Consider the following 26,906-nt stretch of genomic DNA (forward strand, 5'->3'; position numbering starts at 1 on the left):
ATATAAGAGAGTTGTAAAAATAACATTACTTAAAGGGATCCTATCATTGAAACACTTTTTTTCTCATTAACACATCGGAATAGCCTTAAGAAAGGCTATTCTTCTCCTACCTTTCGTTGTCTTCTCCGCGCCACCGTTCGCTTGAAATCCCGTTTTTTTTTGTATGCAAATGAGTTCTTTCGCAGCACTGGGGGCGGGCCCCAGCACTCAAACAGCAATGAGGGCATCCCCAATGCTGAAAGAGAACTCTCTCCAGCGCCGCCTCCATCTTCTTCAGCAGCGTCCTCTTCAAGCGTCTTCTTCCGGCACAGCCCTCAGATTTCTAGGCCTTGGGCCCTGGGCAAAGCCGTCTGTGCATGCCCGCCAGCCACAAGAAAATGGCCGCTTACACAGTATTGTAAGGGGCCATTTTCTTGTGGCCAGCGGGCATGCGCAGTCGGCTTTGCCCTAGAAGTCTGCAAGTTATGCCTTCATCCTGATGGGAAAAATCAATCAACTGCTCGCTATTGACCACTCAAGGCCTGGCCAGGGTAGGCTGTAGTCATTTACACAGCAGCACATTCAAAGGAATGGCTTTCTATGTAAGGGAGCCCTCACACGGAGTTTACGCACCGCTCATTCAGACACGTAAACGTATGTCAAAGTGACCGCTGTAAAACACAATCCCATAGACTTCAATCTGTGCCAATTTTACGCGCGTTACACATTGAAATCGACACATGGAGGAGCCAGTTGTAATATTGTGAGCACTGGTGGCAGGTGTGCCAGAATTACTAAGAGACCACTCAATGACCACAGGAGGTCCCATGTGCTGGAATTGAATTTTTTTTTTCTTTTTTCCCTATCAGTATGTCTTTTTTTGGAATATGGGATGGAAATCCATGCAAACACGGGGAGAACATACAAACTCCTTGCAAATGGTTTTTTGCCCTTGGCGGTATTTGAACACCAGAACGCCAGCGCTGCAAGGCTGCAGTGCTAACCACTGAGCCACCATGTGTCCCCCTAGAATTGAAATCTATCCCGGCCATTGAATTATAATTGCCGCATGTTTTCTGGTGTGCGTTATAGTAAAAATGTCCATCCGGTTGGAAAAACGGAAACAGCAGCACATTTTTGGTGCAAATAGCCATGTGCCAACAGAAAACTTATGTGAACAGTAAAGTAAATCTCCCCCCACCACGCTAGTCGTGTCTGCTCTGTCCGATCACCGGCTATCAGAGATGAGCGAACACTGTTCGGATCAGCCGATCCGAACAGCACGCACCCATAGAAATGAATGGAAGCACCTGTGACCCTGACTTTGCCGGCGGCGTCACAGGTGCTTCCATTCATTTCTATGGGTGCGTGCTGTTCGGATCGGCTGATCCGAACAGTGTTCGCTCATCTCTACTGGCTATCTTTGTTTGGCAGTTTCGGTTTTATAAATTGGACACCTGTCAGATCCCATTATAGTTAATGGGGTCTGTTGGACTCCATATGTGACGACTGTTATAGTGTATATATATATATATCTACCTATCTGACACTGGTATGAACCTAGCGTAAACAGTATTTTACCAATTTTGCCAACTCAGAGCAGGTTTATAAAACCTGTGCTTACCAAGTTTATCCGCTCACACCCATTTTATTACTACCGGTAGAGCCCACGCAGGGTGTGTTACACGTTTAGGCTTTCAGACACAGTTTTTGAAGCCAAAACCAGGAGTGGAGTATAAATAAATATGGAGAGCTAGCGTCTATCTTTTATATTATCACTCCCTCTATCAAACTTGCCTGGTATTGGCTTCAAAAACTGTATCTGAATACCTGAAGGTGTAAACACACCCTGCGGGCCCTATTACTCTGGCCGACACTCCTGAACGCTTGTTCACCTGATGATCAGCGCAAGTACACAGGTACCCGATCAGCTGGCAGACAAGAGAAGGTTCATCTGATCTAGCCATCTATGTGGATACAATGGTATTGGCAGCGCACGCTTCAGTGAAAATAGTGGGTGCGCTGCCAACATGTAGAAGTGTGCATTAGCCTGTTTAGGGCCCCAGTCAGGGGCGTAGCTATAGGAGGTGCACAGGTCGTATATAGGACCAGGCCCTAGAGCCTGAGAGGGCCCAAAGGCCGCTCTACAATATAAGAAGACACCAGTATTATAGATAGCACATGGTAAGTGTTACACGCTAATACTCAGCCCATGTCATGGGGCTTTACTATAAGATGTGGCTGCCAGAAGAAAGCAATTATCAGTCATGTTTGATTTTTTTGGGCCAAGTGTCTGGCAGCTGGTCATAGGAATGCCCAAATGTTGTATCTATGTTAATGGTAGAATTGTGAAGTGGTTTCGGCCTGCCTGGGCAACTCGCATCTGGCCGTGACCTCCCATGTAATGTAATTGTTCAGGTTCCTGAGGGCACTGATCTCTATCTGGCCCATCTATAAATGGCTGTGTACATGTGTAGATGACAGGACATGTGCTGTGACTAGGCCTCAGGGACCATGGAGGGAGGAGGAAAGCGCTTGCTAATGTTTTCCCAGGGAACTGTACAACAAGCCACTTCTTGTCAGACTTTGTCTTCAGTCGCCATGGATACTGGGAGTGGTTAAATCCAGGGATCCTCTGCGAGGAGAGATCTAAATAGAGCGGCCCTCGAACTGCGCCCACCACATTCCTGCAGCTGGCCACAACTGACCACTGACCTTTCCTCAATTACCTGCTAATTCTTACAGAAGCGTGTCACGGAGCCATGGCCAGGCAACTAGCAGAAGACTTGCCAGAATTCAACCCAAAATTTGTAATAGGTGGAAAACCTACGTAGGCCGAGGCCACAAGTTACAGAAAAGCTGCTTATTTTGCTGCAGATTCTTCTGTTTTGTTTTTTACAAAGCCATATATTACTAGATCTGTGCCAGTGTCCTGAACTATAGGGGTATTACTGATCAGCCCCTTCCATGCCAGTCTCCCGTGTGTACAGGGCAGCATATCATCTGCTCTTCTCTACCTGTATCGCAACATAATCCCTTCTGTGCCAGTGCCCAATTCCATAGGGGCATGGCTAATTAAACCCATTCCATCCCTGCCTTCTGTCTTGTGCCAGCGTCTATATGGGCATTGCTACTTAAACAAATCTGTGCCAGTGTCTTATACTGCTTGGGCATGGCTATTTAACCCCTTACGTGCTTTGTCCTTTATGCACATTGCTACCTAACCCTTTCCATGCATTGATACATAACCCCGCTCTAATTAACCCTTTTAATGCCTCCTCCTGTACGTGTGTTGTTACATAACCCCATCTGTGCTACTCTCCTATACTGAATAGATATGTCTAATTAACCCTTTCCATGCATTGCTACATAAACCCACCTGTGCCAGTGTCTCATACTGTGTGGGCATAACCAATCAACTCCTTCCATGCTTCCTCCACTCTGTCATTTGCTTCATACCCCTTTGTCTATAAGGGCCCTATACTGTATTGGCTTATACTGTAAGGGCAGAACTCATTAACTCCTTCCATGCTCTCTCCAGTCTGCACATTACTACTTAACCCTTTCCATGCAGTGTTATATCCTACATATGGCATGGCTAATTAACCCCTTCCAGGCTTCCTCCTCTAGGTGCATACCTCTTTTATTCTCACCCTTGCCTCCCCCATTTGCACTGCTACATGCCCCCTTCTGTGCCAGTGTCGTGGCGCTGCTGGTTAACCTCTTCCACACCAGACCGCTCCTGTATGTGCATCCTCCTCCTCCTGTAACCCCTTCCCTGCCAATTAACCCCTTCCTCCCGGCCTCCCTCCAGTAAGGACATCCCAGAGTTTACATTGTCGCAACTTGTTGCTCCTGAGAACTTCCGACAACAAGCGGCGAGCATTCCTGCGCTCAGCCCCGGCCTCTCCTCCCCATACACGGCAGTGTGAGCCGCCTGCACACACCCCTGCCAGCCCCTGGGAGTGCCCGCTGCCCGCCCAGTGACAGCTCCCCACAGCGCCTGGCCAGCTCCATCCGTGCCCCCGTGTGCCAGCATGTCGGACTCAGGACCCGAGCAGAGTGCCAGCTGCATGACCCTGGCCAAAGCCTATATACGGAGCAGGAAGGGAGCCATCCTAGCAGCAGAGATAGTAAGTGGCAGTGCCCAGCTCTCCCCATGGCATGGCACTCTCTTCTCTCTGCCATTTTCCCTCTCACATTCTTTTCTACTTCTTGCCCTCTTCAGTTTGTCTATGCTCTCACCCACTTTCTATCCCCCTTACCTCTCTACCCTCAGTTTTGACTTCCTCCTCTCCCCTCCTCATCCTCTCCCACCCTCACCCTTTGCTTTTTATGACCATGTGTTGTTGCATCACCAGGGGTAGAAGACTTCTGAATGAGATCTGGTATGGGTGCCAGGGGGTAGACATGGGCAGGGCTGTGTCATTTATCAACTGCTAGGTCATGCCATGCAAGTATGTAGTGTGTACAGTGGCATAAACTGAAGCACACTTACAACTGTTGTACTGGGCATCCTAGGTGTCAGCGGAGGGGTTTGCCCTTCTGCAGGGTATTTATATATAGGGTGGCCCATGCCCATTTACAACTATTGTACTGGGCATTCTGGGTGCCAGGAGGACTGCCTCTATACCCCGAGCAGGGTATTTATGGACAGGGTGGGACATGCACATTTACTTCTATTCTACTGCGCATCCTGAGTCCTAGGAAGGGAAGAGGGGTGGGGGTCTCTGTCCTGAGCAGGGTGTTAATATACAGGGTGGAACATGCACAATTACAATTATTGTAATAGGCTCCAGGGTGCTTCTCTGCCCTAAGCAGGGTATTTATAGTATATACAGGGTAACAACCGAAAGCCTAGCTATGCTGTTAACACTAGAAGGTTTCCCGTTGTGTAGGAAAATAAACATACAGTAATCCTTCTATCTTCTATGAGAAAAATAAAGGCTTGTTCACACTGCTCAGGTGTTATTGAGGAGGAAAGGAAAATATTTCTGCAGTTTCCACCGTTACAGCCAAAGTCAACAGCAGGATCTCTGCTGGATGTGACTTGTACTTGTATTCTGACCCTTACAGGGAATACAGTGGTGATGGGCGCGTCAGGATTTAAGGTTTTATTACTTTCCGTAATTGTGCAGGCATCCTTATTTTCCCTGTAGTATTGGGGTATATTCACACACGGCAGATTTGTTGCAGAAAGTTGTCCTCATTCATCTGAAGGGATCTTGCAGAAACTGTATGGAGGTTCACGCACACGATCAGGATTACATGCAGACTTTCTGCACGTGGTTCAATACACACCGTAATCCAATAACATTAAAATCAATGAGAAATTCTATTTCTTATGTGCAGGATGCATTTTTTCTTGTGGAAATTGATCTATGGTGTGGATTGTATTTCTTTTTTTCCTAGTGCAGATTTTTTTTAAAAACTATCTTGAAAACCCACATGACAAAATCTGCATGGACATGTCTGAAAAACACAGTTAGGGCCCGTGCATACGGAGTTAACGCGAGCGCATTTTAGCATAATACACGTGTATAGAATACACGTGTAAAGATAACACTCCCATTGACTTCCCATTGGCGTGTAAAAAACCGCGCCAAAAACCGCGACGTGTATTTTAACATGTTTTTTACACGTGTGAAAAATTTCATTGAAGTCAATGGGAGCGTTATTTTTACACGTGTATTCTATGCACGTGTATTATGCTAAAAAGCGCTCGCGTTAACTCCGTGTGCACGGGTCCTTAGGCTAAGGGTCCATTCACATGGAGTTTTTTTGGCGAGGAAAAAATCCGCTTCAGGAATTAGTAAATGTTTTTTTCCTCCAGCACAGTGTACGGACCTTGAAAACACTGCTAGCGGTTTTTCCACGTGATTTTTGCCAATTCCACGTGGATTTTCCGCCTCCCATTGACTGTGTTGGTTTTTGTAGACAGTATACGCCTGAAGGGTCCATTCACATGGAGTTTTTTGGCGAGCATTTTAGCGCTGAATCTGTGTCAGAATCCACGTAGAAAAAAAAACCTCCCCATAGAGTTGTATGGGTTCTGCTAGCGGATTTTTTCTGCTACTGGAAAAAAAGAACTTCCTTCAGGCGGATTCTGCCTGCAAAAACCAACGCAGTCAATGGGAGGCGGAAAATACACGTGTAATTGGAAAAAATACACGTCGAATTGGCAAATTTCCTAATTCCTGAAGCGGATTTTTTCCTCCCCAAAATCCTCACCAAAAAACTCTGTGTGAATGGACCCGAAGGAACCTTTTTTTCTGCCAGTGGAAAAAAAAAGCTAGCAGAACCCGAACTCTATGGGGAGGCTTTTTTCCACGTGGATTCTGACACGGATTCAGCGCCAAAATCCTCGCCAAAAAACTCAGTGTGAATGGACCCTAAGGCTTAGGGCCCCATAGGCCGGAACCACCGTGCTAAAGCACTGCGGGAATAGCCGCAGCATGAACACATTGCGGTTCTTCCCACAGCGCTTTGAACAGAAAGTTCACTGAGTTTTTCTCAATTATACAATTATATCTATGGGAAAGCCGCCGGCGTTTCTGTAGATATAATTGACATGCTGCGATGGTTCTGGAAATCGCAGCATGTCCGCGCTGCAATTTTTTTCCACAAAGTGGGCATGGGATTCGCATGAATCCCATCCACTTTGCAAGTACTGTAAAACGTGGCAATTTTTCCCGTGGCGTTTCCGCCGCTACCAAATTGCAGCTTTTCTGGCCCCGGCCTTAGGCCACACATTGCGGAAACACAGCTTTTTTTCTTGCAGATTTTGTAGCAGTTTTTGAGCCAAAGCCAAGAATGGCTACAAAAGGAATGGGAAATATATGGAAATATAAGGCTAAGGCCCCATGTTGCGGAAACGCAGCTTTTTTTCTTGCAAATTTTGTTGTGTTTTTTTTTTTTTAGCTAAAGCCAGGAGTAAATTGGGTAGAAGGGAGAAGTATAAGATCTTCCTCTATATTTCCCAGTACTTTTGTAGCCTTTCCTAGGTTTGGCTCAAAAAAACGCGGTAAAATCTGCAACAAAAATGCAGTGTTTCCGCAATGTGGGGCCTTAGCCTTAGGCTGGGGTCCCACGGGCCGGAAACACTGCGATTTGGCTGTGGCAGAAACGCCGCGGGAAAAATCACAGTGGTTTACAGTACTTTCAAAGTGGATGGCATTTTTCAAGAGACTTCTGCTAGAAATCTCATATGTGTGATTATACCATTGCATAGAGTAACAGACATCCACAACAGATGTAAACAGAGCCGAATGCTTGGTCATCCAACAGCTATCTCACCCAGCCCCTCATACACATGCATGCTTGGCTCAGCAGATTGACCTTGTGCCTTGATTGTAGTTGGCGTTGTCAACCAATAGCTATTTCACCCAATCCCTCATACACATGCATGCTTAGCTCAGTAGAGATTCAGCAGATGAAATCCGACTGCAGTTTGAGGACTGGCAAAAGTTGGAGGCCCACACACAATTAAACCCCATGGGTTTATTTTTTTGTCTCCCTCTGGATCAACACTGTAGGGTTATATTTTGGACTTGATGGCCCTGTGTCTCGATCTAGCCTCATCTACTATGTTACTATGTCATGTATGCTATCCATTATTACAGATCCATAATAAAGCATTGCACGGAGACCATATTTATGGTCTTGTGTATGGGCCCTAACTGAAACCATCAGCACGTTTACGTATTGCAGCCAGCGGGTGCCCTGGCCAGAGAGACAGGGTGGTGAAAGTCCAGATACTGGGCATACCTTGCTACATATCCTATGAAGGTAGTGACTTACGGTACCTAGTCCATACTAGACGTAGCTGCAGATTATACCAGGATACAAGACAAGGACATATCAGGATAGCAGAGCTATGTTTGAGGTCCCAGAAGTCATGTTTTATTTGCAAGCGTTGAAAATACTGGAATAGATCCATGTCTTATCACTGATATGTCATTGCCGTGATATAATCTATGAAACGTGTAGCAACGTAATCCTTACACAAACAGACTAACTTCAAAGAAGCATGGTATCTAATAAATATTCCTGGAAATGCAAAATCGTGTACAAAATACGTGGTCTATGAGACATTAGAGACCGAATTACTAGAGGAAAATTCACATACAGTATATAGTCATTTGTAAAACCGTATCCTATGACTCATTCATAGTAATATAAGGGACGTTCCATCAGGACAGTACACTGGTAAGAGGTCCGACTGCTGGGATCCCAAACAAGCTCAGGAATTGGACTAAGTCCCCCAGTTGGAACAGAGCTGTGGCCACACCTGTGTTTGTCGCTTTATTCAATTTTTTGGGGGACTTTGGGCAATGTCGGAGTGCTGAACGTGCCTTCTCCAGTTCCATACAGATGGAAGGAGCGGCAGTGTACAGCTGGCAGACTCATGACCTCTGTTCTTGTGATCGGTAGGGGTCCCAGCAGTCAGATTCCCCCCCTGATTTAGCAGTTATACCCTATACAATAGATAAGGGATAATTTGTGATGACTGGAATACCCTTTTAAATGACAGTCAATTGAAACAATAGACCAAATGTAGAAAAGCAAACTGTGGCGGAAAGCACTATGTAATGGTTTTGCAGCAGCCGTAAATGAGTTGAACATTTGTGAAATTAAAGGGGTACTATATATTTTAATATGTTTTGCATGAAGGAAAGAACATAAACCTTCATGCATATGGCAGAGCTAGGTCCCTATAACGCCATAGTACAAGCTGTATGGTGCCTCTATATGGTAACATATTGTTGAACTATCTCTCCTCAAAGCGATGTACAATGGTATTTGACACACAGGGTATGAAGACACAGTATGGCCCCACAGATGTATATGGCTGCTGTTTTATGGCCTTGTACAACTCAGAACCTTAGTATGGCCAGGTGTATATGACATGTTTCACTTGGAAAAATGGCGGCCACGTGTGCTTTATTCCTGATATTGCACCATTTCAATGCACCACAGATTAGGTGATATATTGTCTCATTGTGGGGATCCCACCCCCACTGATTAGTAGAATGGGGGTCCCAAGCACCTCATTACCTCTTACAGCAAAACAGTTTTAATAGAGTAAGGCTGCATTCACACAGAGTAACGCCAGGCGTCATTTGTGTGTAATTTGTGTGTCTTTTACGGCCGTCATAAAACGTTTACATAGAGTTCTATAGGAAAAGACGGCCGTCATTTACGGCCGTCATTTACGGCCGTCATTGTAAAGTGGAATGGCGGTCGAGCATGTCTGACAAAGGTGTTACCCTCAATCTGTCCTGCCATTGAGGATTCAGCCGCATGTGGTTTCTGGAGGGCAGAGCTCTAACTTGAAGCTTCTGGGCCCCAATGCAAAAATTTTTATGGGACTCCATTTATCATGTGCTATATAAAATACTGGTGTCTTCTCATATTATAGAGAGACCTTTGAAGCCCATATGGCTCCAGGGCTGAGTAGCAATTGCTATCTCTGCACCCCCTGCAGCTAGGGTCTTTTTGGGTTGCGTGACCGCACCCTGAATGGCGCGGCAGGATGCATGGGATGCCCGGTCTAGTGATCAGTGGTGATCCCTGGCGATCAGACTTTTATTACTTGTGGATAGGTAATAAGTGTTCATTATGGGGCAACCCCTGTAAACACTGATTTGGGGACTGTTGCAGTCCATGTGATGAAATTACTTGGCCATATCTATTCAGACAGCTGTATAGCTACAGTAGAAACCTATATACATACTTGTAGTCGTGCAAATGTCCTGTAACTGTCACCTACTCCTGCAGCCCCCGAGATTATCACTCTGTATCCATACTACATGCATTCTTTACTATAATACTCTCTAGACCCCCCCTTTATAGCTACTTCTATAGGCGCTGTCTTACGACATCCTGTCAGACATATTCCCAGCTGCCTGACTCATGCTTGGTGTTTAATATTTTACAATCTTAAGTAACCACAGCCCCTTAACTTCTGCAGAGATTGCCATCCATAGTGCTCGCTGTCGCTTCTTCTAGGGAAGGAATGAGTAATATACACGTAGGGAAGAAGTTTCCTGACACACCCAGGCCTCACGAGCACTAACACACGTGTAAGCTCGCAGTGCACACCGCTAGGGCTTTCCATTATCTAAGCCCCCCCCCCTGTCCTTATAGGCAGATTTACTCATTTTGTAGTCAGCAAACTTTACTTTGTTGCACTTTTTGTATATAGCACGTGGGTTGCATTAGACGCATGTTCTGTCAGCACAGTGACTATGATATCCATATAGGATCCATGTATTTCAGTTATTCACCTATTTTCAATTCTTGTGTTGGGGTATAGCCAACTTTCTTCCTATGCCCTATTAGCGCACATGGATGTCACCAAAGCAGGTGCCCATTGTGGTTCTTCCCGCAGCACTTTTCCCAGAAAGTCTTCCTTTGCGGACTTTTTGCTTCTATTATACCTATATAGAATAAGCCAACGTTTCCGTAGGTATAATTGACATGCTGCGATTTACTAAAACACTTGGGTTTTTGATATCACAGCATTTCCGCAGCAGATTTTTTCCTGCAATGTATGGATGGAATTATCCAGAATCCCATCCACTTTGCAGGTACTGTAAAACGCCACGGTTTTGCATCTGCATTTTAGCTACGATAGGCCCTGCCTTAAAGAGATTTTCCAGATTTATAATTGATTACTTATTCTTGACATGGCCTGCGGAAGTGCTGCTCAAACAGCTGATCCGTGGGATCCCAGGTGTCAGATCCCCAAGAATAGGATAGGTATAAAGTCCCAACAAATTTAAGATTGCTATCGGACTGAAAAGTAAGCTTTTGTCACTGCCTCCCATTGAAAACAATTCCGACATGTGAGCATACTCTGAAAGTAGGGCAGGGCAATTGATCGAAACATAACAGAAACCAATCCGAATAACCGTGATTTTGTACATGTTGGTCATTTCGGTTCGGTTATTACAGTGTTCGTGAGCTATTCTGCTGTTACGTTCAGTCCGAAACTGCTATTATTATACTCTGGGGTCTCTTCTCCTTAGTGGAGACCCGTGGGAGGTGAAAAGAAACATTAAAAAAAAACAGTTACCCACCTCTCCTGAGCTCTAGTCTTGTGTTTTCCTGAATGAAGTCAGGTGGCTGACGTGACGTAAAGACGCAAACATCATGACTTGCGTAACACACGTAAGTGGTTCCTGACGTCATTCTGGAGGCCTGGAGAGGACCAGTACCAGCGCCAGAGCCCAAGACTGTCTTTTATGCTTGCTCACCTTCCCTGGGTCTTCACTAATTATACTCTGATGGAAGGATTCTGTGGTCCCACCCCTGGGAAATAGACCATGGTATCCTTCAAATGTAATTCTGCTGAACCATTATTGAGTTAGAGCCTGGGCCAATGAAGGATCGATCCTCTTATGGGCCAGTCCAACAACGCATTAAAAGTCACTGCAATTATGGGGTCATTACAGGCAATACGAGAGTCACAGGTTCAACTCCTGAGACCGGAATTTTTAAGAGGAATCTGCCATAGGTTGCTCATTTTCCCTGTACGGATCACTACAGGTACCGGTCTGCCAAAGCAAGATCAGCTGCTCATAGTGGTCTCGAATAGGGGTCCCCATCTGTTATATCCAAATGCTCTTACGACAGCTTGGCCGAGCGTTTATGTATTCTGCATGTGGCAAAAGCTGATCCCAGACAGCTCATCTTCACTGAGTACAAAAGCATCGGGCATGTAAAATTCTAATATCCTAATGCTACTTTCCCACAACATCTAGTGTAGGAGAAAAAGTAAGGACACCCCATACACTGGTCAGTTGGTACTGCTGAGATGCGCAACTACCTATTTTACTTTTCCTCTTGCATGCAAAAGGGTTGTAGAAGCTGAGATATGGGAAGCTGTTTGACTAGGTCCTAATATGGGGATAATGTCACTCTTTAAGGAGAGACCACCTATTAGGTGTGTGGAGACTTATACAGCCATTGTCACTCCACTGTAAGGGATCATGAGAGGAATATGCAAATCTGTCTCCCAAGATGTAAATAGGGAGACAGTGCCTCTGTTATGCTGCTCTCTATAGGAAGCACCCTGAACAGCATGCAGACTTTCTGCATAATGTGGGATTTTTACCAAGTCAGTTTCTCAGCTACGGACGGCTGTTTCGGTCTGGTTGGACCTCGTCAGCACAGTGTAGAAAGAACTGACTTGGTAGAAGTGAGAGGCTGAGAGACCAGATTATGGGGATAATGTCACTCCTTAAGGAGAGACCACCTATTAGGTGTGAGGAGACAGATTTGCATATTTCTCCCATAGGTCCTAATACACAAGCGATGCTATATCTGTTCTTATATCTTCCTGAGGAATGGAAGGAACAAAGCAGTCACTGGTGATTCATGTCTCTGTCTAAAAAATAGGAACTCTACTGAGTAAAATATCTATTTTTGACTCCATTTTGCTGTTTAGAGAAAGAAACCAAGCTTGTTTTCTCCATGTCTCTAAGAGGTAAGCTATAGCAAGAGTACGCCATCAAACAGCTCCCTATATCTCAGCTTCCACAAAATTCTGAGTGCAATAGACAGAATATTGGTGCTCATAAACGATTAAGGGCTCTTGCACACGGATCTAACGTCCATTAAAAACAGATATTGATGTCTGTTTTCGATGGTTATTTAGCATCAGTTCCGTTCTCTTTTTGATGGACGAGTGTCATTAGTTTTGCATCAGAGATGGATGAATTTCCTTGATTCTTTTTTAACAGACTTGTAACGGATGACAAAAATGGGTCTAATAAACTTACATTGAGTCCGTTTGACTGTCAAAATGGCCAAAGATGGAGCATGGCAGTTTTTTTGACGAAATACAGACGTGAATGGACACATTGTATTCAATGTGCTGTTAAAACAGAGATATGACGGATGCTGCAAAAATATCGGCCACATTTTTCATTGTTATGCACAAGAGTCCTTTTTCTTGTGTATGTAGGATATTATTGTGTATATTTATGTCGTGTACATGAACAATAAGAACCGAGAGCAAAATCACTTGTTAATAAATATATTTACTAGAGAGGATTTGTAGAGTTTTCCAGGCTGAAACCCTAGAGACTGAAAATGAATTTGCTACACAGAAGAGGGCTGAAGACTATGTAGGCGGCAGCTAAGATTCCTCCAAGAATGAAGGATTCTTCATTCTACAGTCAGGCCTTTATTATCACCAGAAGGAGAATGAAGCTAGATCATAGAAACCATCAGACAAGATTTGGCATCATACGGAGCGGCGCTCATATCTGCATGTAGATCTACTCAAGATGTCCGTATACTATACAACATGCAGTACTTGTCAGGCCCCTCTTTAGGTCCGTCAGTGGGCTACTTCACTACTATGCAGTATAGGCAGCGCTCAGGTTCCTTCCGTGACATGGAATTTGCAGACAGCTGCCACCTGCCGATCTTATGGCCACCAACGATGATGGCCCAGTCTGTGGAGGATCATGTTGCCTGTCGACTGAGAACTAGACATTAAAGCTTAGGCCTTATTCACATGCCAGACATCCATGAAAAACTGGTAAATGGCAGTGTCGGACAGGCCCGCCATAGTACCAGAGGAATCTCTAGTGAACCCTGGCTCTAACACAATAATAGTCCAGAAGAAGACACCCAAATTCAAAGGGTACTGTGGTCTATTTTTTAGGGGGGGTGGGCCCTAGAGTAATTTTATTTGGTGGTCCAAGAAACTTCACAGTTTTTTTCTGGCCGGACACAAAGTCGGACAATGTAGGACTTTGTGTCTGTCCAAAAAAAAAAAAAGTTTTCCCACAGAGAAGCTGCAGGTGGACACTGGCGTTTTGCTTTTAAAACCCATACAAATGAATGGGTTTTAAAACTGCCCACCGGGAAGTCATCCCCTGTCCAGTTTCGCTTAGGACGGAAACCCGGCTGAATGACACAGGGCGGACACAAGCGCAAGTGTGAACGTTCCCCTGACTGGGTCTCTCTTCCTTTTGGAGGAGCTGTTCTGGTTTCCCAGGTCATATCACTAGGTTTCTTGAAGGCCAAGCACCAATCTTTAAGGAGTTACTTTCCAAAAGGTGGCACTAGAGCAGGGGTTGGCAACCTTCGGCACACCAGCTGTTGTAGACCCACAACTCCCAGCATGCTTACTTGCTCTGCTGTTCTTGGACCTCCCATGGAAGTGAATGGAGCATGTTGGGAGTTGTAATTTCACAGCAGTTGGAGTGCCGAAGTGCCGTGTGCCCCATGCATTAGACGAACAGTTTTCTGTGAAGGAAGACATATTTGCACAGTATTATTTAGAAACAAATATATATTTTGTGGTTATTTGACATATGGAGCAGTCATTTGTTTTTTACATGCTTGTTTTTGTTCTATATGGTACTATTGTTTGGTAATTCTACATGTAGCAATGTACATTGTATTAATTCTGCCCTATTGGTGGGAGCACCATATAGCATATATAATGAATATTACTTGGGCAACCTTAAAGAAGTGGTATTTGCACTTTATACTTGGGCACTGTTGGACATAGAGCAACATCCAGTATAAACCTACATGCATGCAAATGTGTGCATGTATGAATGTGTGAGAAAACGGCACAGACCACTGTCAGGGTCTGGGTTTGCTAGGTGGGGTGGCATAGACACAAAAGTCCAGATTCTTTAGTCCAAAACAAAGGTAGAGTTTTATTTTCACTCAAAAATATAGTGCAGCAACAAAAGGAAACAATACAAAAATAAATCCCTGCCCGGCTAGGCACTAACTAAACACAGAATAGGTTACCTCACCTAGAATAGCAGAAATCAAAAGCCAGTAGAATCATTCAGGACACAGCACCAAAAATATGACCTCTCTGCCAGAGTCTGATGCTGGAGCTGACTTCTTAAGCCTCCTTGATGAGGAGACTCTTGACAGTTGAGTCACTGCTGGAACAACCCCAAAGTGTGGACTGGAGGGGGGTGGAATGACAGGTCCCACTACCAACCTACCGGCAATTCCTAAAAAAATCCAGCCCAATAAACAGAACTTTGAAATAACACTCAGCAGACTAAAGTATCTGCTGAGAACAAACATTCTTTCTGGAGTTTTCTCATCTCACCAACCTGAGTAGTCTGGGTGAGATGTACACTCCCTCCATTACCTGACCAGCCATCGGCTTACACTGCATATGGATGATATCCGTATGTCGTCTAAACCCTCCACGGCGGAGCTATTCTTACTTCAATTTCAATTCATTTCAATGAGACTTGACTAAACAGACATGAACAGGACCTGTCCTGAGTTTTGTCCCTGGGCTCACGGCCTCCCCATATGGATTTGTGATAATACACGGGTGTTTGTACTGAGCCATGAGAATATAATGTATGCAAACCATTAAAAGCCCTCAGCCTGCTTAGACTGCCAATGCTGACATGCCATAATTCTGCTATTTTATTTTTCTCCTCAGGCCATTTGCATTATTATCCTGATTTGTTACGCTGCCTCAAACACTCCTGGATACCTTGGGGTTGCGATCACAGAACTCATATTCGCTGTCATCATCTTTTTCATCTTTGCAGCTCGCTTTGACCAACAGGTTTCATTCATTCACTGGGGCTGGACTGTAAGTATTGATCCACTCTGTAGAAGACAGATGCCTTATGAAAGAAGGGGGTAACTTCCGCTGCTCGGCAGGGGTGTAGGCATTATTGGGTTGGCCATGGAATGCTTTCTGTAGAAGTTTATGTACAGTCTTAGAGAGATTGGAATCACATGGTATAGATTTTTCTCTAATGTCCCTAGTGATAAGAATTATCTGATAATCTTATCTACTGCATTGCTTGCATGATGTGTGACTTTTACAGCCTTGACCCTTGAGGCGTTCACACACAGCAGTTATTACTACTATACAGATGCCTCTGACGGTGCCCATGTACATGAGATCAAAGTGGCCGACTACCTTATGTGTATCCTTTGCTCTTGCTGATGAATAAGCACGAGCACCCTGAGGCCCCATGCACACAAACATGCTTTTCGCGGGTCAGCATATGGGCCGTGAGCAGCAGTAACTCCAGACAAGTCCTGTTATGGTCTGTTTTGCAGTCTGGGCTCATTCATCTAAGTGCATGGAAAGCAAGGACGGCACCTGGATGCCATATGTGTGCACGGACCCTACGGTCATGTGCACATAGCCTTAGGCTTCTTAGGTATTGCTTAATGTGAATGCGTTTGCCAAGTAAATGTTCCCTGGTAATACACATGAGATAGCTGTCGGTTACATGCTTATATCTCTGATAGTTATTTCTCCAATTCTCCCTATACACATGAACACTTGGCTCTGCCAAGCATCCATGTGACCTTCATGGGGAGAGGGGAGGAAGCCACTGCCAAACTCTTCTGATAGCGTATTATTCCCCTGACAACAAATGGATCAAACAGTTCAAATGTCCTTAGCTCCCTGGATATATGCCTTCGGGGTAGAGTCAAGAAGCCTCCCCCATACGAGTTAGATAGACAACCAGTACCGCCAGATTCCTCAGGTTATGCTGACACTCACTTGATTTGTCTGGCCATCTTAAGTATGTCTCAGACGTACACTGACTTCACTTATACCTTTCAGTTTTGGGATAGTTATGCAGGAATTCTGGCATCCTAATCCCTTGCAGTATGTTGAGGTGTCTTGGTGGTCTCTGCTCGCAGTCAGCTGTTTCCTATTATAGTGCTATGGTATTCTATAGCATACAGTGAAGCAAACAGCAATGAAATGGAAGGAGTTTTTATAGGTTGCTGGCTAAGCCTAGATCCTGAAAATCCTGTCCAAAACGAGGGGTGTCCGTTTTTACTATATTGAAGGATCCATGAAAACGGACAAAAGTAGAACATGATCTATATTTTGACAATCCGTAAATGTAGACTAAGTGTTATTTCATCCATTCAGGAACTGACAGTATTAGCTCAGATGTAAAAATCTCTAAAGAAGGAGTGAAGCTTGGATAAGAGGAGGGGTCTCTCTGTTCTAGCTGCCAGTCTTCAGTCCTTTCATGCAGTAAAGCTGTGAAGTTTAAAGGGGTACTCCACTGAAGATGAATTTATCACATGGTGTCCTGCTATTGGGCACATGTTCTTTTTCCTGCATCACAATCACAGGGGAAATAGTGCATTACACCATTTCTATTGAGATCAATATGCAGGCCATGTCATACAAGGATGCATCAGCCCTCCGGCACAAGTGATGCTCTTTATAATGTGCCAACACTCTGCCTGATGGATGGGAGTCCAGATGGTGACTATTATTTTCTACAATCCTATAAACATTGCCACCCGTCTGCCACCAGTCTTGCAAAATCTACTCTACCAAATTATATACACCTTAACAGCCCCTATCAGCACACCCTGCACCTACCTATCCTTAGGCTGACAGTCTTATTCTGAGGGACAGCGCAGTATGGGGGTTGTAGATCTGTGCAATGGTTGCTGTGGGTCCTGTACAGAGAGTATGCAAAAATATTATTCAGCTACAATTACAGAGTAAGGAAAGCAAAGATACCTGTGGATGAGCTGCAGGAGGCAGGCAAGGAAGCCTGGGCTCAGCCGCAGCAGCCATGGGTGGGATTGGCACATGTCAAGTAGCACGGGTGGTGTTTACAGTGGGGGAGCACAGAAACCGCTCCAAAGCCACTAATGTGAAAGTGTGGCATTGTGGATAGTTAACTAGTCTATATACAGGATTGTTACGCCCTCTAGTGCCAGTTTGTAGGTTATGGCAAGCGGATTATCCTACAAATCAACCAAACACATGGAGCGTCACAAAGTATTAGGTCTCTGGACCACGTAGAACACCCCAAAAGGTTTTATGGGCAGGTTTGGCTCAAAGCAAACAATGCATGGATGTGCATGAGGTACGCACTAGAACATGGGGTGTTCTGGGTCTTCTTGGCCTTGAAGCATGGGACATAGGTAACTATTAGAGGTTGGAGGATGACCCTCAGTAGTGGAAGCCCTGGGAAACTACTCATTTTATTTTGCTTGCTTATATAGCACCTACGTATTCCATAGCACTGTACAGATAGTATGTACTAGTAGGTATCATCTATGGGTACAGAGTAATAATGTATTCAGAGATGAGTGCTTGTGTATATATATATATATATATATATATATATATATATATATTCTGAACCTCAATCTGCTTCCTTTCTAGGATTTTTTACGTGCAGCCATAGGTGGCGGTCTTTTCATAATTCTCTCCCTAGTGTGTCTAATCCGTGGTGGTGATGGCGCCGGTATTGCCGGATCGGTAAGTAACAACCTGTACGGGATGTGGTCTGATATTAGCAGCATATATGACAGAGCTATTCATATTCTCATCCATATTGCGCCCCGTATAACTTTAAACCTACCTGCCTAATATTATTATATATTATGGATCCATGCTGTACAAATCAGTATATAACTCCTCCTGTCTGCTATAAGCTCGTACTCTATATGTATGAAGGTTACATAATCCATAAGAAAAACAGCCAAATCCAAACCCCGTGTGAACCCGGCCTTAGGAAGCACTCTATGTTCACATTACCCTTACAAATGTGGGTTAGTCTCATTTGTCATAGGATGACAGCAACTGACATTAAAGGGGTTATCCCATTATATAGACTTATCCACAAGACAGGTGATAAGTGTCTGATCAACAGTCCCCTATTGATCAGGACTAAAAGTCCCCCTAAGGCCTCCTTGTGAATGGTGACCTTCTGATTAGGCCTCCAGCGATCGGATACTTATCTCTCAATCTCTGTATAAGGGATAAGTGTCCATAATGGCACAGTCCCTTTTAGGGTATGTTCACACAGAAACAATGAGCTAGAGGGAAAAAACTGCTACTGAATCCCATTGAAAAAAAAAAAGCGGCATTATGTATAAGGGCTCATTCACATGGCGGAAACCTTTTCCGCTGTGTGAATTCTCAGGGCGGCAACCCGTCACAGCATCCCGCTCCTGATTAGGCCCGAATGAATGAGCCTAATCAGGAGTGAGTCTTGAGCCACGGAATCCGCGGCAAGATAGGGCATGCCGCTTCTTTTTCCCGCTAGCTGAAAAAAATGCTAGCGGGAAAAAAGCGAGGGAGTTCCATTGAAATGAATGGGAGTCATTTTTACAGGCGGATTTTGAGGCGAACTCCGAGTCAAACACTGTATGAACATACCCTTAGGGCTATTTCACATGGAGTTTTTTGCAGGCGGATTTTGATGCGGAATCCATGATTTTTTTCTGCTAGCTGGAAAAAGAAGCGACATGCCCTTTCTTTCCACAGATTCCGCGGCTGAGACAGCTGCGGTATTCACGGTGCGAGACTTCCTCCTGATTAGGCCCATTCCTTTGGGCCTAATCAGGAGCGGGATGCTAGTGCACTGCATTGGCATTCCGTTGCGGCTAGCCGCGCTAAGAGTTTCCGCCGTGTGAACATATCCTGACTCTGTCTGTGTGCCATTCCCATTGATCTGAGTGAATATAACATGGCGGACGCTGTCTTTTGCATACAGGACTTATTTTCCGTCAGAAGAGTAAAAACATGACAGGAGAAAGCTTCCATCCTGTTTTTTACATAAGGGTGAATGCAGACTGACACCTGATGGAGGAGGCTCTGTCTGAATCAGTCACTTAATGTCTTTTTCTCTCACCCTATGATGGATGAGAACAATGGTCATTAAAGGGGTTGTGCAGCCCCAAATTGATTTTTTTCATACTGATGACCTATCTATGTGATCTGTGGGGAACCCAAATAGATCAGCTGTTCCAGCATAGACAGGGGGGCGCATGCAACACTGGTCCTATTTAAGTCATAGGAATAGCGCAGCAGCCCTGTCCACTGCTTAGCGGTCGGACACCCACAGATCACATCCTGTGGATAGGTCATCAGTATGAGGACTCCATTTGGGTCCAAATGTGAACCCACCCTTGTACAATGATCCAATATACTTTCAGTGTCAATTTCTTACAGGTTTTTCTAGATCTCCTTCTGTCCTTCTTTATTTACTTGTAGTACGTAAAAGACTATGGTCATGTGATGGCACAGTGGTGCACGGCTCGTGACAAGACAGGTGTCTGAATACTGAGCAGTGACTGTAACGGACCGTGCACCTCTGTGTCCATCACATGACCATGGTCTGATTTTTATCATGTGTCAAATTTATTGTGTGTTTTACACCTCCATCTCAAAAAGCGTGCACCATTCTGTTGGTGCAAGATATTGGTGTAAGAAAAAAAAGTTTCTATTGTGTCTAATAAGATGTGTCAAACATTCTGCGCCACTGTGATAAACCTGGAGCAATTTCTAGCTGTATTGTCTAGATCTGTGCTATTTAGGACAGTATTAATAATACCGCCCTGATGTGTCTTACCTCTATGCTCCATAAACTACTCATTTTGTTTGCAGGTTTTTGGGCTTCTGGCGGGGATCCTGTTCGCTTATGATGCTTTTATCACATTTCCTACACTAAAGAAAACACACTCACAAGCTGCAACTGGTAAGTTCCCTCAGGGGGATATATACGTGTCCCAGTACGGGTGTCTCATCTGCTATTATATATATGACTTGTAGTATATTCTTCAATAAGTCCCAATGCACACGGGGAAATCTGGGCTGGAAAATCTAGTCCATACATCGGTTGGGTTTCCTGGTCTAATCCTAGTCAGGAGATGGGTCTTCATACATTATAGAGATCTTTGATGCCGGGAGTCTCTAGATCACTGTGATATAAGAAGTCCCGCTCCTGACTAGCTTCAGACCAGGAAATCCCACTGACGTACAGACTTGATTTTTCAGCCTGAATCATGTGCATGGAGCCTAAAGCAGCAGAAGCACCAGTTCCCCAAATCTCAGCAGCCTGTTGCCATATAGAGCTGGATTCACATGGGCCACCTAGTGGCGAAAACAGGCTACTATTTTATTTTTTTTAACATGTTGAAGGAAGTAGAGGAACTTAGTCATATCAAGTGAACCAGGAAATTGCTCCACATTATTTATGCTGTAGATTTCCTAGAAATAAATGACTTGGCGCACATGTACTGCTGTGCCGCTCTCTAGTATGGCGTTACATGGCCTCTGTGTAATGTCATATAGGTTTAGTAGGCTGTCATTTTCACAGAGAAGCTGTAATGAAGACTTTCTTTGGGGATAGGGCGGGCGGGGACACCACTGAAGAGTCTTATAGAGCCGTATGAAATCTAAGGCACCCTGGGGGATAGCAGAGACCTCAAGCACCTCTATAGAATAATAGTACAGCTCTGTATAAAATGGAGCCATCCCATGGTGATGTATATGTGCCCCTCCACTAATTCTGGAGCAGTTTAAAGTTTTTCTCTCTCCCCCACCATTTTTTAGCAATTAGTTCTGTTAGTTTTGGTACCCGATATGCTAACTAGACTCTCTATTGTCAAGTGAGTGGTGTCAGGCAGGAGCAGGCAAGGGGGCGTGACTCTGAGCTCTGACACGGTCAGCGTCTTATTGGAGATCAGAGTCACACTTCCTTACCTGCTCCTGCCAGACACCTGCCACTTGACAATAGAGAGTCTCATAAGCATACCAGGCACCAAAACTAACTGCAGTGTCAGAGCCAATTCCAAGTCATAAAACAAAGGAGTAAACCAGGAGAAATAGCCAGCATTCAGAGCCAGGAGATCAGAAAGACAAGTTCCTCAGTAGAGTAAGTGTCCAACAAATGTCTGCCATGTCCTAATCTAACCTGTTTCTCTTCTTTCCCCAGAGTCTCCTGATAACATCTAACATTCGTTTTGTACAAGTGGGAGGGATCGCATTGTCTCACAAAAGCTACAAGTCCACAACATGCCATTGACCACCCACGGCAGCCGCCCCCGCTGATGAGGAATGTGGCGGCATAGGGAATATTACACCGCAGTGTATAAGGTCTCTGGGCGCACAGATATACATGTGCATTATACCAGTAGATGAGTGGGTGATGGCAGTATATGTGTGCTAGTTTGTTAATTATCATGTGTCCACTAGAGGGGGTTGTTTTACATTGAAAATTAAGCTTTTGTTTTTTTAATACATTTGCCACAGTATATGAATAAATGTATCTATAACCTTATCCGTCAGAGTGTTAATAGGGTTGGGGGCAAAGGGTGGATGTTGGGAAAGCTGATACATGTCTGGTTAGTATTCGAGTGGATGGGTTTAGATGCAGCACTTGGCACAACCCATGGAGTGGCCTTTTTTTGTGGAAAAATAGCCCAGGATCTAGCTCTGACTTCAGTAAAATACAGTGCAAATTGGTCACCCTAAGAGGACATTCACACATAGGAATTTGACGCTGATTTGGGAATTTATTCAGATTCTGTGTCTCATTATTTTCAATGGGAGGCAGAAATCGCAGCATAATGCTGAAAAAAATAGGTGTCCTGCTCGATCTTACCGCAGATGCCGCAGCTCAATCATCCCTTCATCTGGGCCAAATCAGCAGCAGAAAGCAGGTATCTGGCTGCCGGATAATAGCGACGGAAAATGAAGAGGAATTCCATACATGCTCACCAAACATGTCATATCATTGTTGGTTAAACCTGACAATTGTTAGGATCAGCAAACAGGAAGCCATGACTCTCCCACAGGCTGCAAAGCATGCATGGGGGGGGGGGTGTCGGGTGAGATAGCTGTGGGCTTACAAGTATGGCCAGCATTACAGATTTTCGCTTGAAATGGTTTATATGAGACATAAACATTGATGATGTATTGGAGCAGTTGATCTGTGGGGGTCCCAAGTGTTGGACCCCCCCACACCAATCATATATTGATAACCTATCCTAGTAGACATCATCAATATTTAATCCTCAAAAGAAGACTCTTTAAAAATGACATAAAATATAACACACTGGCTGACTGCAGCCACCACTAGAGGGAGCTCATTATATACTCTTGTACATTGAACTCCGTATACAGTAAGCTACTCCTAGTGGTGGCTGCGGGTAACCAGCATTTTATATCCTCGGAAGAAGCTCAGTCTGCTCACCTGGTGCAGTGTGTGAGGCCTTAGAAAAATTGGTCACTATAAAGATATTAAGAAATGGATGAGCACAGATCCTAAAAAATAATATGATCAGAAAGCTGTGCCTGCTTGACCCACTGGTCCACTCATATGGGGTGGATGTAGGGCCCCTATTCTTGTGCTCATTGGGTCCCAATGGTCAGTCCCCTATGATCATGGCCTCTCTTCGGGATAGGGAATAAGTTACAAACGTGGTACAAAGTACCAGCTGATGACATTTCCATTCTAACACTCGATTCCAAAGCAACCATTTTGTCTGATACCGGATGTGAGGATCACTTGGTCAGTGTATATACCATATATCATACAGCACATATACAGGCAGGTTGCTGTGGTAAACACATTCCCCGGTTTACACGCCTGTGACAATGACAGTTGTCAGTGACAGGATTATGGCTGACAAGACTAAAGTCAAAGCCGAATCTATTATTGTCCTGATAGCCTGAAGGGCTGCTGAATGGCGGAGCGATCCTGCTGCCATGGCAACCCTGAGCTAATCCTATCTTCTTGTGTCTCGCCTCAAAAGGTGAATGACACAGCAGCCACGCCGGGATATCAGAACATGTCATTCCTCCCACCAGTACGTTACGTAGCACGCCTATGGAAAATCTGAGGAAAAGGTTGTAGGTGGTTGTAAAACTGTAGGAGGACATCTTGTACATTTACTGCTGCTGGTCAAAGGGCGCGAGGAAGATATTCACTTCAGATCTGATTTGTGATATCACACTGACTTGTCTATGGGAGGTGCAATACCAGACCCGTCCTATGTACAAGAGTGGCGCCATTTCTTAAATGCGATGTGTAGGTTGCGGTTCCTTCACATAGGAGAGTTCCCTCCGTGTAGGTATGGGAGAGATTTAGTAAGCTAATGAAGCCAATTCTGATGACCATCTTATAGTGTATACAGGGCTGAAAGCAGAAAGCTCCGACCCCTGTATAGCCGGGTGTCATCACCGCAACTCGGCTCCCATGTCATCAAGAGTGCTGAGCTGCAGTGAGGACACCAGACAACGGCTGGAGCTTTCTGCTTATGGCCCCATATTGTGAAGTGGGAGGGCCGGAAGTGGCTCCGTATAACTGATCGGTCCAGGAGCTGGGTCATGACTTTGCATTGACGTGGCCTAAGATGTGACAACATATGCCAAAAATGTGCAAAATTTTGCCTTAAAGTAAGGGTTTATTCACAGGAAAGTAAACTTGTGTTGGCCATTTTGATAACAATGCAAGTGTATGGGACTATTCGTGTATATACTATATAGCGATCTGAGAAAACAGATAACCCACACGTGCAAAACGGCCGTGTGGTTTTTTTTTTTTTATGTTACAAGGAGACCCTATGGATCGCCTATACGGTGGCATACATCAGAGCTTTCTGTCGGAGCTATATGCCAGGACATTTTCCTAACTAAAAGTCTTAGACACAACCTGCAAATACCAGCACTACAATTCCCCTACAAACACCAGTACATAGATCAGCTTCTTTATAGGGTCTGTATAACATGCTCGATTTCTTGAGGAAACAGTAAGATGAAGTACTTGTATATACAGACCGCCCAGACCGGGCAAAGCATTAGAGATTCTGATGGATATCCATTTGCTAATGACATCATGGGAACGGCTGTACAGGCGGGGAAGATCAATAATAATAATACTTTATGACCTTGATAACATTAGGAGCTGGGTAATGTGGACATAATGCGGCCGCACAGCCGATGACAATAACGCTAATCAAATATTCATGAAATAATGGAAATTTCTGTAAAGTGGAGGTGAATCATGGGAGCGATACAGCGCAATGTGTATCCACAAGCAGCCGGTGCAAAGCAGCGGTGGACATTTACCGTTCCGTTTTCTAAACGCCCTGTGGTCTGGCAGCGCTGATGTGGCAACTTGTCAAGTTTCGCAACAGGTTAATGTGGTGGATCAACTACAGTGTGTCCATTGTCACGGTGTAGTCAAAGAAGACACATATAGCAACGACTTGTTGGAATTCTATTCCTAGATTAACCCTCCAAGCAATCCAACATGGCGACCTGAACAATGAGCCACAGTGGGGGACACATTGGGGGGCCTGAATTTACTTTTAACTCTTAAAGAAGGCCTCTGACCTTTTCCAGTAAAGACTTAAATTTCCAGTTTGGAGCATCTTTTTGTATAACTCATAGCATTGTGGTGTTCCTCTGTTATTCCTCCTGTAAATTTCTGACAACTGGGGTAACCAATTGGGGGTGTGGCCATATCTAATGACATTGTCCAATAAGTGCTCTGTGTAGGGACATTCCCTTTTAACAAGGAGAATGGGAACACCCAGTTGTCTCAATTATAAATTTACAGGAGGAATAACAGAGGAATGACAATGCAGATTTAGAAAAAAAATGCTGCAGAATTGATAGATTATGAGGAATACAGTATTTATTAAACAGATATGTCAAGGGGGGTGATGGGTCCACTTAAAGGTGCCCACACGTCACCGCTAGGTGTCAAGTAAATACTCGTGAGGGGGCAGGGCATGACCCAGAATTCACAGAATAACTAAGAGGATCAGCATGTCATGTTTTCCACTTCAGAAACTGCACCAAGCAGAATACAGGATCAGTTTTACATAGAGTGTTCTTTTGAAAGCAGGCATTAGGGCAAGGCAGGACTTCTATACTGATGGCCAATCTTAGGAATATGTAATCAGTATATGAGGGGTCCAACATCCGATACCCCCACCAATCAGCTGTGTGAAAAGACTCCGGCACTCTCAAGAGCTGCCGCTTCCGTATGCAAATATCATGATTTCAATTGGTCGCAAAGTAAAGCAGCAACTCAGGCCCATTCAAGTGAATGGGGCTGAGCAGCAAAATCAAGCACAGCCACTATACAATAATATGGCACTGTACTTGGTATTCTATGAAGAGGCCACAGGGCTCACCTGAACTCAAATTGATCTGTCATTCTGCCACTGATCACATATTGATGATCTACCCAAACAATAGGTCATCAATATAAGTCAAGGAAAACCCCTTTGGGACTGCTAGTGCAAGGTTTGACACCTGAATCAACGGTCTCTGATTGTAGGATCTCTGAACAGTCCTCCAGAAAGTATCTGAGGGGTTATGTTCTGAATTTTTACCAGGGCAAATGTAAAAGGGGTATTCCCCCCATATAATGTAGTAGCATATCAGTAGGTCGCTGGTGCAGTAACGCAAGCTCTCAAGCAGGGGGGGGGGGGGGAATCACCAGTGAAATGAATATGGTGCTAAACCAGCGCTTTGGCCCCTGCAGATCATAACGTGATGGCATATCCTAGTGATGTGACTTTATAAGACAGAACACCCCTTTAAATCCTTCATGCTCCCAGTCTAATAAAATTCCCCTTTAACATCACATACAAGACATAGTGTATTTGATCATATGAATTACTTCAAACAGTAAACAAGAGTCAAGGGTGCACAAATCCCAGGAGTCAGATACCCAGTGTGCCAAGAACATAGTCACCAGCGCCAAGCCTTCCCAGAGGTATAGGCAACTCCTTATTGCTGGGTTATGTCAAGCTGGCTTGAGCTGTGCACTTACTTGTCGTCTATAGGAAGGGTCAGCAATCAAACTACAACTCCCAGCATGCATACTTGCCTTGATGTTTTTGGAACACCCATAGAAGTAACTGGAACACGCTGGGAGTTGTAGCTTCACAGCTGGCACGCCAAGGCTTGCTAACCCCTGGTGTATTGCGATACTGTAGCACGTTCTCAGGACATGCTGGTAGTTGTAGTGCTTGTGGTTGCTCTCTATAGCTGCCAGACTCTGATACTGGCTACCAACACCACACAGCACCTATTTATAAACCCACACACAAAAGGCATCAAGGATTGCATTTTTCTTTAATTTGTTTTTGTACCAGGA

General features: G+C 44.6%; 1 protein-coding gene across 1 annotated transcript; it reads left to right on the forward strand.

Annotated features, from left to right (window-relative positions):
- Positions 1 to 3,909: 3,909 nt before the first annotated feature.
- On the forward strand, positions 3,910 to 22,067 carry LOC142185040 (proteolipid protein 2-like). The gene is made up of 5 exons (XM_075260262.1): positions 3,910 to 4,112; positions 15,431 to 15,586; positions 18,164 to 18,259; positions 20,393 to 20,483; positions 21,723 to 22,067. The coding sequence occupies exons 1-5, from the start codon at positions 4,017 to 4,019 to the stop codon at positions 21,740 to 21,742; spliced, it is 459 nt and encodes a 152-aa protein (XP_075116363.1). The 5' UTR covers positions 3,910 to 4,016; the 3' UTR covers positions 21,743 to 22,067.
- The last annotated feature ends 4,839 nt before the right edge of the window (positions 22,068 to 26,906 follow it).

The sequence above is a fragment of the Leptodactylus fuscus genome, chromosome 11, assembly GCF_031893055.1.
Source record: "Leptodactylus fuscus isolate aLepFus1 chromosome 11, aLepFus1.hap2, whole genome shotgun sequence".
In the NCBI taxonomy this organism is placed as follows: Eukaryota; Metazoa; Chordata; class Amphibia; order Anura; family Leptodactylidae; genus Leptodactylus; species Leptodactylus fuscus.